General features: G+C 34.6%; 2 protein-coding genes across 5 annotated transcripts; one reads left to right on the top strand and one right to left on the bottom strand.

Annotated features, from left to right (window-relative positions):
• The first annotated feature begins 5,619 nt into the window (after positions 1-5,619).
• LOC120067273 (chaperone protein dnaJ 49) lies at positions 5,620-8,032 on the top strand. 3 transcript variants are annotated; one of them, XM_039018806.1, is made up of 3 exons: positions 5,620-5,867; positions 5,997-7,168; positions 7,645-8,032. In XM_039018806.1, exon 2 carries the CDS (start codon positions 6,108-6,110, stop codon positions 7,164-7,166), a length of 1,059 nt encoding a protein of 352 aa, XP_038874734.1. In that variant the 5' UTR covers positions 5,620-5,867; positions 5,997-6,107; the 3' UTR covers positions 7,167-7,168; positions 7,645-8,032. The 3 variants fall into 3 exon arrangements, with proteins under 3 accessions (XP_038874734.1, XP_038874733.1, XP_038874732.1); XM_039018805.1 differs by having other exon boundaries at positions 5,621-5,867; positions 7,670-8,032; XM_039018804.1 differs by having other exon boundaries at positions 5,621-5,867; positions 5,997-8,032.
• A 501-nt stretch (positions 8,033-8,533) lies between these two features.
• On the bottom strand, positions 8,534-14,003 carry LOC120067271 (glyoxysomal fatty acid beta-oxidation multifunctional protein MFP-a). Of its 2 annotated transcripts, XM_039018803.1 has the most exons (18): positions 13,827-14,003; positions 13,659-13,730; positions 13,424-13,489; positions 13,215-13,271; positions 13,041-13,108; positions 12,875-12,956; positions 12,546-12,601; positions 12,136-12,438; positions 11,942-12,028; positions 11,415-11,589; positions 11,201-11,322; positions 10,936-11,099; positions 10,608-10,862; positions 10,390-10,511; positions 9,856-9,977; positions 9,499-9,647; positions 9,281-9,419; positions 8,534-8,717 (listed from the first exon to the last, which is right to left on the bottom strand). In XM_039018803.1, the coding sequence occupies exons 1-18, from the start codon at positions 13,927-13,929 to the stop codon at positions 8,682-8,684; spliced, it is 2,178 nt and encodes a 725-aa protein (XP_038874731.1). In that variant the 5' UTR covers positions 13,930-14,003; the 3' UTR covers positions 8,534-8,681. The 2 variants fall into 2 exon arrangements, with proteins under 2 accessions (XP_038874731.1, XP_038874730.1); XM_039018802.1 differs by having other exon boundaries at positions 13,659-14,003.
• Between the last annotated feature and the right edge of the window lie 277 nt (positions 14,004-14,280).

Genomic DNA, 14,280 nt, shown 5'->3' on the forward strand with positions numbered 1-14,280 from the left:
TGGCCCGAGAGGGGTCCAGTCATAGTTCGACTATGATTAATTGTTAATTAAAGGGATCAATGGTACTTAAGGAGCTAAATATAATTACAAGGATAAAACAGTAATTTGACCCAATTGTACTTACGAGCAATTTGTGAAGGGTCAACATACTGTTGATTAGTTATATCAAATGGACATAAAAATATATCTATAGTGCAAAGAGTTCAGTTGTCGTTCTTTAGTGGAGTGACTGGCAGTTAATGAATGTTGATTATTTTTATTAAAATAGTTTAATCAACTAATCTTGTATTATTGGAACTTCAATCTATAGTTCCATAAGGTTCCCTTGTTAGCTCAATGAAGATTGATGAGAATCAAATTAATTTTGGTTTAATTTGAATTCTTTAAATTAATTAAAGGGGACTAATTGTATAAGATACGGTTAAATAATGTATATTGATACATTATATAATATAATATATGTTGATACATTATATGAGAGAAATAAACATTTGATTATGATTTAAATATTAATATATGAATGTGATTTATATAAAAACTATATGTTAAAATTTAATGTGAATATGATTCATATTAAATTTATGAGAGAAATAAATATTTGAACATGATTCAAATATTAATTATGTGAATATGATTCATACAAAAACTATATTTTAAAATTAATATGAATATGATTCATATTAAATTTATATAGTTTGATGAGAATGGTTGTTATTTGAATGTGATTCAAATATTAGATTATATGAATGTGATTTATATAAAAATTAAAGATTATATTATATGTGATATAATATAAACTTTAAATTATATGTTATATGTGAACATATAGTTTAATATTTGTACATATTAAGTTAGTTAATATATATATATATATATATATATCAAATTTTTAAATTTGAATTTAATAAAATTAAAGGGGAGAGAGTTGTAACTCCCTCACTCATGATTTCTCAAACTAAAAGAAAAGAGAGGATATGAGGTGATGGTTTTTTTAGCTTTATCTCTCAAGCTCTCTCCTTCGCCCTTACTAAATTTGAGTGCAAACCCATAACTCTGCACAATTTCTGTCCCTGAGAATAACGGGGAAGACCCCTTGGTGGTGTCCATTCTTGTGCTCATGGATGTCGAGTTCGTGAGATCGGGAGAAATCGATGCGTTATGGGGAGGAACTGAAGAATAGATCTTCAATATCCTAACTCTTCTTCTTCTTGTACAATAGAAATAATGTTTAATTAGTTTTGTTTATCCTGTATTTTCATCCTCTATTTATTGTTTTGTAAAATTAAAATTGGGACACGATTTCTTCCGCTACGAGTATTCACCTACTCTTTCATGGAGTTGATAGGACGATTGTCCAAACATCTCCTTGAGAGATTCCATAATCTCCCTTGTAATTACCAATACCTCATGCTTCTTGGACAGAACTTCAGATAAGCTCGCCAAGATGTAGATGCGGGCCTTTTTGTTGGCCTTTATCCACTGATCATAAGCATCCTTCATAGTCTGGGATGCATTACAAGTAGAGAACAAAGGACAATCCTCTAATAAGACCGATCGTAGATTGTCAACAACAAGAATCATATTTAAGTTAGACTTCCACGTAGAGTAATTATCGCTGGTAAGTTTTTCATTTTAAGTAGTGCAATTATTGAAGAAGACATTGTTGAAATAAAGAAACAACCATTGACCGTATTAGTTATCTTTGCCTTAACCTGTCACACAAGCAAACAATTGCAAACAATCAATTTAGAAAAAAACAAGCAATCATAGAACCCCAATAAACTATTGATTTAGTTTTTGCAACGATACTTCAGAGGTTTAGAGCAATAACCACTGAAGGGTGATCAGCCATTCCTCTTCTGAAATGAGACAAATCTCAGTTAATTCTAATAGTAGAATAACTCATATTCCTATAGACATTAGCCATTGTTGTTTGGTGTTGGTAATTAACCTAAGTGACTCTATCCTGTTCAAAAGCTCACTATGTTCCAAATCCTATGATCAAGCCATCGAAGGGATTGGTTGTTCTAAGACAACACACAGGCAGATCATGGGAATCTCATAGTGTGACCTAGGGATGGAGATCGAAAGATACGTTGACACGTATCCCGCTCCCATTTACTATAGACATTTTCCTCATTCACCTTGTTATTGACCCATGCAAACACTTTTCGAAGGGAGGTCGCATCCAAGACGACACGAAATCGAGCATGGATCTCACGTTGTGAACATAATAGAGTCATAGGAGCAAAAATTGATATAAATATCTCATTTTATATTCTACAGTGTCCTGCCGTATTTTAGGGTTATTTAACTTAGATAAATCCTGCTAAGTCAATCTATCTAAGTCTATGCCTATTATAACTCTTATAAAAAGGTCTTTACACTATTTTCTAGGTAAATTAAACTCTTTTAGTCAAACTAGTGACATTACATGTTGACATTAAACTATGATTAATTCAACTCAAGTTCTAGGTTAGTTCCCATGTAGAAGGTATTTCGTAAACTGTCAACATAAATACCTCCTGCTCGGTAGAGTTCTCTTATAATCATAGTAATGTTTTTCCTACTTAATTCATTAAAATTATTTTTAAACTAGGTAAGAAATAATTCTATCCTATTGGAATTAAAATGATCTTAGGTCTAATTAATTTTAAATAATTTAAAATTGATCAATGGTTTCTAATTGTTAATTTTTAAAATTATTTTCAAATTTTAATGATTAGCCCTATAATCATGCTCTCTATGATTTAATTTAATTAACAGTCATATTTTAATTAATTAAATAATTAAAATATAAAAAATGCATTGCATGAATATAATATAACAATATATTATTACTATGGATGTGTCATGCTCAATGCATCTTGATTTTTATATTTAATTAACATAACATCTTATATTAAGCAAAACATGAAAATCATACAAGCATGCTCTACAAATTGCATTAAATATAACTGCCTATGTAATTAGATGCCTCATGCTTTATTAATTTCATCAAATTAACATAACCATTATATTAAATCATGAAATTAAATAATCATCCATTATTTCGTACATTATAACTATTATAGTATATAAATATGCATGAGTGTGCTAATGGAACTATATCTAAATGACATCCATAAAATATTTAAATAGCATATGAACCGGTTAATTGACACCTAGGATAAAATTAAAGAATAAAATTACATTAATTTTACAAATTTTATCCTAAAAAAACTACCGCGTATATATGTTTTCTGTCGTTTTTGGCCAAAAATGATCTCGAATTTCACCCAAAAACTAAAATAAATCAAATAACACTATGCCAGTTGAGCTATGCTCTTATTGGCAATAAATCAAATAATTATTATTTAATCAAATTAATTAATAATAATATCATATTTTATTAAATGTGCATTAGAATCATATTCTAATACATCTCTCTCATAACCTATAGTTTTAATTCAATTAATTTAATTTATAAAATTTAATTTAATAATTAATTAATTAATTATCCAATTAATTAATCATTAAATTAAATATCACATATTTAATTTAACCTTATAATTGAATCATATAAAATTATGTTTTCTCTCATATTACCTATACTTTTAATGTGCATCTAATGCGCATTTTTTTTTTTTGAAATATATTGTAATTAATGCACATTAATTGTGAATTCTATTCATATTAAATTTAATATTTGAAGGAGTTCAAATATTTAATTATCCCATAAATTAATTTTTTTAATCAAATTCAAAATAAATTTATATTATAAAGTTTAATTAAAATATAATCTTTATATTATAATGTATCACCATACATTATATTATTTCCCTTAGTAAATTTGAACATTTTAAATTATTTTAATTACCTCGATACCCTTTTATGAGCTACTAGTGAGACTTAATAGACCTACAGATTAGAAGTTCCAACGATATAAGATCAATTGGCTAAACTCATTAACCAAGTTAATCAATATTCATTCATTGTAGGTACATTCCACCATAGACCCACAGTTGCACTATTCTCACTGCAGATATATTTCGTGTTCATTGGATATTGACAATGACAACAAGTTAGTCCTTCACAAGTGTTTGTAACACCAACTAGATCAAATTACCATTTTACCCTTGAGTTACTTCTGTATCCTTAAGTACCCATACTCTTCTAATGAACTGTTGGGTTGTATGTCCTAAAACTTGTAGTTTATAAGATTAAACATATTCTATTTGCAATAAATATGTTATTGAGGTTTTATTCAATAAAACTGTTATTGAATATGTGGATTGCACTAAGTCCAATAAACTAAGATCCATAATTATTATATGAGTACTGGACTTTATGTGAAGACATAAAATTGGATCAAGTTTAAGTAGATGGTCAAAATGGTGTATAAGTATACAGATAAGGCTGGGTACCTTATTTTGAAAACAATATTGGATGCGGTCCACTTTGTATTTAGTACAAATGATGTGATCCTGGATCGTTCATGTGAAGATATGTGAGTGGGGGCATCTTATGTAAAGAGTTTGTATAAAACCGGACCAAGAAATAAGTCATTCTTACTTTATAACGTTGTTTACTGTTTAAGATTAACTATTTCAAAGCGATGACCTACGTAACATGACTTTAATCCTGAGCTAACTATGAACTTTTGTTTATTCGGATTATCCTTAGATTTTCATGGGTAAGAGTTGGCTCAACAGCGCCGACTCAATAAGGCCCCCATTTTAAGGATAAGACTAGGTAGATAGATAGGGACATAAGGTGCAAGATGAAATTCACTCCTACCTGTTTTTAGGGATATTAGAGATATTGTTTAAGTGTTGACTCTGAGACTTGAGCAAGGAGCCCTACCCTCTCATTGGCCTGAAAGAAACCTTTTATGTGACCGCCAACATAGGTACTTCCGGTCTGGTCCCACTCCTCACCATACTGTACAAAGATGCGAAGTAATGTAATTGGTCTGCAATACGTCAATTATAATAATCGATCAAACATTGAAATTACAGAAACAAAAATGTGTGTGGTAAACGATCACCTACAAAAAGGTATACTACTGTATATATAATGGTACATGATCTAGTACCTAATGATTCACGATTGTATGTGTAATGGTCCACGATCATGTATATAGTGATATACAACCACATATATAATGGTACATGATTGCATATATAATAGTGAACGAACTTCTACAACACACATCGAATAACCAAGATTTAAAGGAAATTGATAGAGTAAGGGGGAAAGTATTTGTTTCGACTGAATAACAAAGACTTATAGTATTCGTTTCTAGGTGTGTGGAATGATCTTCTTCGAAGAAGGCTCACACTAGATACACAAATTGAAATTGAAAAGAATTTGTGTTCGATTAAAATTGATAGAGCAATGAGAGAGTGATAGCATTTAACTGAAACTGAATAGTTGAAAATGATCCAGTAGTATTGAGTTCTAATGGTATAATGTTGGTTAAGAATAAATAGTTGCATTTAATTATGGGTTATTCGATCATTGAAAGGGAAGAGTTATTGATTAAGTGGATTTCTAAACTAAGGGTATTTAAGCTCACAATTAATTAAGTTTTTAGGAATGGGTTTGTCATTAAAAAAAGTATTGATAATTGGGTCATTTTGTAAAATTTTCCTGTGTTCAAGTTGTTTTCTTTTGTTTTTCTCGATGTTCCAAGTCTCCAACGCATTTCATGGACATCAAAGGTCCTCTCTTGCTGACGAATGAACGCCATTGCAGCAGCCCAAATCCCACCTTGGTGTTCATCGCTAACAAACTTCCTTTAGGATTTCAATCTTCAGAATGAGTCAACATCCTCATCTTTCAGACTTTCTCCAAGTTTGAAGCCGTTAATCTCCTTTTATCAGGCACGCCTTTCATTTCCCCCCTTTTTCATCTGTCGTGTGTATATATTGTTAACAATGATGATGATGGTGTTTACTCGAGCTTACGGTAGCGAAATTTGATAGTGGAATTCTCTTTTTTCCTTAATTTAGGTCTTCTATATCTCGAGTTTGTGATCAGTCTAGTTGGAATTGTATCTGAAATTGGGCTGAAGGTAATTCGGGAGTTTAGGTTTTTGTGTGGAAGATTGTGTCGGTGCGATTATGGATGGGAATAAGGACGAAGCTTTAAGATGTATTCGCATAGCGGAAGAAGCAATTGCGTCGGGGAATAAAGAGCGAGCACTTAGATTCATTAAAATTGCTCGTCGCCTTAATCAGAGTTTGCAAGTCGACGAGCTATTGACGGTGTGCGAGGAGATCGGTTCGGGATCACCTTCATCTTCTTTCGATGAGAAACGCGCGGGAAAGGTTGAGAGTGCTTCTGGTTCAGTGAAACATGTTGATGGTTTGAGTGGTGAACGTAATTACTCTATAGAACACGTTCAATTGATTAGGCAGATCAAAACAACTGAGGACTATTACAGAATTCTTGGTGTGGAGAAAACTAGTTCAGCTGAAGAGATTAAGAGGGCTTATAAGAAATTGTCCTTGAAAGTTCACCCTGATAAAAACAAGGCTCCTGGTTCGGATGAAGCATTCAAGAAATTATCCAAGGCTTTCATGTGTTTGAGTGATGATACTTTGAGAAGGCAATATGATCACACGGGTTTGGTTGCTCAGTATGAGTACAACCAACAGCATAATGTAAGGCATAGGAGAAGGAGAACGGGTCATGATTTGTTTGAAGAAAACTTTGATCCTGATGAGATATTCAGAGCATTCTTTGGGCAGGGAAATATGTTTCAGACGAGTCGCTCTTATACTTATAGAACCGGAGGTGCGAGAAGCCAACAGAGGACAGAATCTGCTGGGGGAGGTCCCAGCTTGTTGATTATTCTTCTAATGTTACCATTCTTGTTAATTTGTTTGTTGGCTTATATGCCATTTCCAGAGCCGGACTATGCTTTGCATAAAAATCTATCCTATAGTATTCCTGTGATTACAGAGAAACATGGAGTGGAATTTTTTGTCAAATCATCTGATTTTGATGTTAGATATCCTCTTGGGAGCCCAGGTCGAGCTGAAATTGAGAATAGTGTGCTCAGGGATTATAGAAACATGGTTTGGCGTTATTGTCATGTAGAACTTCAGAGACGCCAGTGGAATAAAAATCTTCCAACTCCTCACTGTGAGAAGCTGAATAATCTCGGTGTAGCATAAAGGTAAAGGGAGGTTCATCTTTTCTTATAGAAGAGATCGTATTATCTTTTTGGAGATATTATCCAAGTTATGTTGCTTTTAACTTCTGTTGTGAACCTTGCTTGAATATAAAGACTGCAACATTAAGTTTGTTATTTATCGAAGCTTTGCATCCCATTTTGATCTAGCCTAATGTGTCTCTCACGTGTTAGGCAGTTCAGACTCAAATTGTTCAGTGAACCTTTCCCTGTCTGATCCCTGAAAAAGAAATTAATATTACTACAGAAATCTTTGTTTAACACGATATTATAGTTGGAGATTCCATGCTCGAAACTTCAAACACCTATAGTCCCATGTGTTAAAAGTGTTAAATTATTGATATAGTTAAATCTTCCATAACCTATCAGTTTAAGCTTTTGGAATCAGTGGCAATTTAACATATATTATATATTCACGAATCTACCATATGTGAAGTTGCACATCTTTGCTTGTATGGAAGGTAATGTGTAAGTGTGAAATTCCAGACTTGCCAATTGATGGGAAACAGATCATGTTTTAAATTAAAGCAGCAGGTCATATAGATGGATTTTGAAGTTTTGAGACTCCATGCTCATATGCGGAAAAGAACGCTCATGGCTGGAACACAAGGGCTATGGTCCGAAGTTTTTCCGGGTTTGGGCTGAGCCAATCACTTGACACCATTCGCCATCAATGGCCCTGGACTGGTACTACTATCTGTAATTTTTCTACATCACTTCCTCCTGAAATTAGTGTGATCCATTTCTGAATAAAAGTCAAGACAATTGTACGAACTGAAACAAGATGTTGATTTGTTTCTGTACATTTTTCAAATAATATTGAAGTGAAGCTGAAGTCTTTTACTTAAATGTCCTTTTCTCGTCACATCGTTTCTTTCCCTTGCAATCTCTTTTTATACGCACATTCATGTTCGTTATTGTTTTTATTTATTTGACTGTATAATATAGGATTCATGATACATTAGTAGTAGACAGCAGCAGATTATTTGGCATCCTGTTTTAGTTCGAGTTTGATGATAGCAGTTATGGAATCTGTGAAATGAAACCATAATGGGAAAACGATAGTTGAGCTTTAATCTCCTGCATAACTCTATACTACCACTTGGATAATTAGTGATAGTTAAGCTCTAGCAGTATCCCGGTAACTCTATGCCCTACTACTTTTGTGCCTTGCAGACCCAATAACTGACAAATAGATATAATTTTAAGTATTGGGTTGCAACAATGGGATTGATTGGAGGGACGCATTTTGGAAACCAAGTCTTAAATCAAGATGAATGTGATGGAAAACCAAAAAACAACTCAAAAGTCCCATCAAAAGAGATGATAACGAATACTACCAATTGAAAATTGCTCCAACCCAAATTCCTTAAAAAAATAAATGTCTTCCTGAGGTACAACCAACCTCAATACATTATTCATACAAGCCCAATCCCGGGCGCCATTTCTAGATTTTCAGAAGAAACACAAAACAAACTTCCAATTGAGTTGATTGATCTTACATTCTAGCTTTAGCATGACCAGCAGGAGCACTCTGCATTCAAACCACACAACATAAGTATTTTGAGAAGCAAATATCATACTAATCTAAGACCTCCAAAGGTTTTCATTGTTAAATGAACCAAAATACTTGTTCACGTCATTGAATTGAGAGATCTGTAAATTTGGGACGTAGTTCATAGTTGACATAGATGATGCCATGATAGGCAATTTAGGAGTGTTTCCTATTCTATCAAGAGCCATTTTATTCCCAATAACTCTAGCCAATAGCGTGCAAATGTTAAGAGGGAAAAGGCAACGATAATATGTAACAATAACATGGATGAATAATCAGGACTTTGTAATTTTGTTTTAGTTTATTGTTGGTTAATTGGTTGGTAGACTTAAATTCTATCAGAACTGACACCTTTAAAGTTCATTAGTCACTTAGAAGTTGGCAAGCAATCTTTTATCCCATCCGACAATTGGATGCACCAAGTTTTATCTATAAACTTATTCCATCCCAGCTTGTGTTTGCCAAAACAGCCTAAATCTGTTTTTTGGCTTTATAGGTGCATGAAAGATGAGCTCTGTTAAATTAGGATGCAGATTTCTCACCAGAGTTGCACTCTGAGCAGCTCTTTCAGTTAAGTATCCACAAGGCTTGAAAAATCCACCATACTGTTTCGACCATTCCTCCAACCTCGAATAGATGTATTTTGATCCAAGTGAATCTGCCCAGAACATGAGTCCTCCCCTGCTCAAGGAGGAAAAAATTTTATGGTCTAGTTTTTGGAACTAAAGAGACATACCAAAATGAGATCAAGTTAACAAACCTGTAAGAGGGGAAACCCATTCCCATTACACCAGCAATGTCCAGGTCAGCTGCTTTTACTGCTATGCCTTCAGCTAGGACACGACATGCTTCGTTCACCACTGGGAAGAATATCATCTCCACAATGTCCTTTTCTGGCAACTTCATGAGCTACATTCACCGAAATCATTTAGTCATACCACAACTACTGTCACTTTCCCAAGTTAATACTTCATTCCAAAATATATATTTGCAAACAATCTTTATAATGTAATTCAAATGCTACAATCTCCTGCCTATAGCTAAGGTCATAATATAATTATCAAAAGAAGAGAAGCAAGCAAACATATGTTTGTAAGAAGAAATGGGGGAGAGAGACCGTAGGATCAACTGAAACACCAGAAGTGCTCCTAGCCTTCTCGATATATTTCTTTAACTCTGGATTTGGCCCAGCTTTTCGGTTCTTGTCATAGACATAGAAACCTTTACGAGTGGATTCACCTGAGGTGTGCAATGTACAAATAATTATCATTTTTGTAAGTAATGTTGTTTTAAGTAAAAATCAATGAACACAAATGAATATCACAGGCGAAGACCATCTAAAATTGCATAACAAAGGTAGCAACATTCAATAACAGGTGAGCAGTGTGGATTATGAAAATTAGTAGGGTCTTATAGAGTGGATCACCCTTTGAATGAGGTTTGGGAGGAAGTGAGGTTTAGTGCCTCTCTTTGAGCCTCCGTTTGTCTGGCCTTTTGTAATTATTAACTTAGACCATTCTTATAGACTGGAGCCGCTCCTTATAGGTTGTTGAGAGATCTTTCTGGGTTTGATTTTTCTATGCCCTTAATAATAATAATAATAAATAAGTGCATAACAAACCCTGTGCATATTCTGGGATGAAAAAGCTACCTGCAATCTTATCCTCTTGCATAAGAGGAATTAGCATAGATTTATAAGTTCTTTCTGGAAAAGCTTGAACAAACTGACTGGCAGTTGCTACTGCCACACCAAAACCAACAAGGTCACACAACCTGAAAGAAAAATACAAGAGCAAGTAAGAAAAATGAAAACTGATTGTATAAGATCAGAACATGCAGCTGATGCAAACTTCATTGACTATTATAAACCTGAAGGGTCCCATTGGCATTCCGAACTTAGAAATTGCCCTGTCAATCTGATAAGGATCTACCCCACGTTCTGCAAGTAAAATTGCAGCTTGAGAGTAGGGAAAAAACATTCTGTTGACAGCAAAACCTGTACAATTTCCAACCACAACTGGTGTTTTCTTTATATTCTTCCCAACATCTAGCAGATCAACAATCACTTGTGCAGCCGTATGCTTGGTACGAACAATTTCCAAAAGTGGCATGACATGAGCAGGACTGCATGAGAAGCAGAACTCAATGCTGAGCTAAAAAGATACGGGATGTTTTGTTCTTTGGTGGGGGGATTTACCTAAAGAAATGAGCTCCAATAATCCTGTCACGGGACTTTGTTCTCTCTCCAATCAACTCCAAATCTATTGTGGAAGTATTAGTAGCAAGCATACAATGTGGTGGACAGTACTTCTCAAGATCAGAAAAGATCTGTTGCTTCAAAGAAACATTCTCAATAACAGCCTGTTTCAAGAACGCAAGAAATCAAAATTAACCACTGCCCTCGACCTGGGAAAAGAAAGGGGAACCTTGGCAACATCAAAAGAGAAGCAGCCCAAAAGTACCTCTATCACCATATCTACATCTTTAAAACTTTCATAGTCAAGAACTCCCTTAAGTAAAGAAATTGTCCTGTCAAATTTCTCTTTAGTCATACTCCCTTTTCTGACTCGGCTGTGTAGGTTTGCTGTAGGAGAATATATCAGATCATGAGTTTAAAAAAACTGCAAATTGTGAAGTACAAAAGTGCATGTCAAAATCATTGGTTTCCATGGGTACCTCTTACTCTGTCGATGCCAGCCTGCAAGAACTTGTCGTTCACTTCTTTAAGTATCACAGGATAGTTGCTAAGAATCAATGCTGTAGCTATTCCAGATCCCATTAATCCTCCTCCTACGATTGCAACTTTCTTGATTTGTCTCGGTACTAAACCTAGATCAGTAACTCCAGGTACCTATCAAACATGACGAGAGGAGAAATGTTGATGTGAGCTGCCCATATGAATAAGCCTCTATAATAAATTAGCAAAACTACTGTTTTTCTCAGTTGTCAAGACCCTTTGTATAGTATTGTGGTCAAATATATTGAGCTATTGAATTGCTCAAGTTTACTATCAAGCCCCCATAAAAAGCTAGACATGACGAAAAATATTTATATAATAAAAACAAATTAATACAACCATGAACATCCAAAGATCAAGAGGACAAGAGAATATCTTCTCAAGTAGCTAGCAGAAAACTCATTATTGTACAACCACTTCTATAAAACCAACACAACATTCATGTCTCGATCCTTCATCATCTGACCTTAGTTGTTGAACGCTGGGCAAAGAAGATATGAATTAAGCTTTTGCAAGTATCAGAATGTAGGAGTCCCTGAAATTCTTCAGCCTCCTGCAATATCCAGAACAAGATATATATTGAGAGTGAAGTGACTACAACTTAAAGGTGAAAGGGGATAAAATGGGGGGAAAGAAAACTATCGAGAAGATAAAAAGGACCTTCCAAAGTCCAGCACGGGGGCCAGAGACGACACCCATTTCAACGGCATCAATGCAGGCAAATGGATGCTCGAGATTCAGGGACTGTTTTTTTGCCTGAGCTCTAGCAAACTTAAATATTTTCCTAGCCTCAACAAGGGACTCTAACTTGTCGGTCCTGTGAAGACTGAGAACCCATGGTCGTCTCCGCTCTAGGATTTCGAGAGCCCATCTACGTGCTGTGTCGATCAACTCTTCAGGAGGGACAATGGCATCCACAAGCCCCAAAGAATGAGCTTCTTGTCCTTTAATTGGCTTTGATGTCTGTTTACACGTGTAACAGACAACAAGAATCAGAGAAGTTAATATATTTATAAGTAGGATGTGTATTTTACATCATGTTCCATTTATATAAATCCATCTAAGCTTACCAACATCATTTCAAGGGCCTTTGAGAGACCAACAAGACGTGGAAGCCGTTGTGTTCCTGAGTAGTTAAGAGTCTAGAGATCAATATAGGCAAAATAAAACACCCCAACCATTTTAGGAATGTATAGATTTTATTGTCTTCATGTTTTACAGACAGGATAATCCAAACAACAGAAACAGTTAAGATGTGCCCATTTCTTCTTCATATGAACTAACACAATCACTCGAATCAACACGATTATTCGTTTATTTTCATAAGACGAATAGCTAGGAGGATGCAGAACATTTGAAGTCTTAAAAGAACCAACCACACGTAAAACTAGAACCGTACCTCCAAAACCAGGAATTATTCCAAGCTGAAGCTCGGGCAACCCTAATTGAGCGGTAGGAGTTGATATTCGAGCATGACAGGCCTGAGAAATATTGAATGCAAAGAAGAGATTGTAACAGGATTCATCCTGATAAAAGCCAATCTATATGAAATAGTTGACACATACCATTGCAACCTCTAACCCTCCACCCAGAGCAAGTCCATCTATCGCTGCAACCGCAGGTTTCCAGGCAGCTGACAGATGAGATTAAGGAATTAACACCCAGTATGCCATCACAGAATCGAACCTCTGACAAGTAATATAACTAAACTATAATAAATAATAATAGTAATTCATTACCTTCAAAAACATCAGTGATCATTTCAATTGATATGTTCCTAACATTTGGTTGCTCCCCTGAGACACATTTTACATGAGATCAATAATGCGTCCTTATTCATTAGAAAATTTTCATATTTACCAGTGAAGTATATGAATTTTCCATTTTCTTAGAGATTGTTTCTTGTAACATCCTTCTACAGATATAATGAGCAGTTAATCAGACCTACCCTTTCCTCCTTGGAGCGAACCAAAAGCAGTTATATCAAAGCCACCAGAAAACTTTCCCTTTGCACCTACACTCCAAATAACACAAAAAATCAATTCCTTTCTTCCATTTTCCATCTCCCTCTCTGGATCCGAATCCAGATAAAATGCATCATCTCAAAAAGTCAATGGTTCGATCCCACCGTAGACAGAATTCGTGAAACCCATAAACAAAATTCATTTGACATATTTACTAACCTGTAATAACAATTGCCTTCACATCATCTCTTCTCAAGGCTTGTTCATAACTATCTCTTAGGCTGAATAACACTGTATTTGTGTGTAAACATGCAGAAAACTTAGTAAAAACTCTGAAACTGAACCTCTCAGTAGAAATGGAGATTTGATAGAAGAATGAAACTTTACCATCAAAAGACAAGGAGTTAACTGGAGGGTTCATGATGGTGATTATAGCTACTCCATCAGCTCCCACCTCCATTACTGTTCTTCCTTTTGCATTGCTTCCCATTTTACCTCTCTCTCTGTTTCTTTTGTTTTGTTTTGTTTTGTTTCTCTAAGATGAAACAATGGGAGGAGAAATTTTTGTAGGAGGAAATGGAGAGAAATGGAGGAAGAGGTTCATAGATGCGTCCATTTCAATTGTGAAGGGTGTTGTGACGTCCTTACAAGCATGGCACGTAGGACTTTGGATTTCGGCACAGTTTTCAATGAAGAGATAAATATGTTTCAAGATTATCGTTATGTGTCACTTTGATATAAAACGTCCCAACCCATACTTTGCACACCACAGTCAAAACGGGTATTTTTCAAGTGGTTTGATAAGGTTTTTATTTATAGAATTATGAGAAATATTTCAAGT

Source organism: Benincasa hispida, chromosome 12 (assembly GCF_009727055.1).
Source record: "Benincasa hispida cultivar B227 chromosome 12, ASM972705v1, whole genome shotgun sequence".
NCBI lineage: Eukaryota > Viridiplantae > Streptophyta > Magnoliopsida > Cucurbitales > Cucurbitaceae > Benincasa > Benincasa hispida.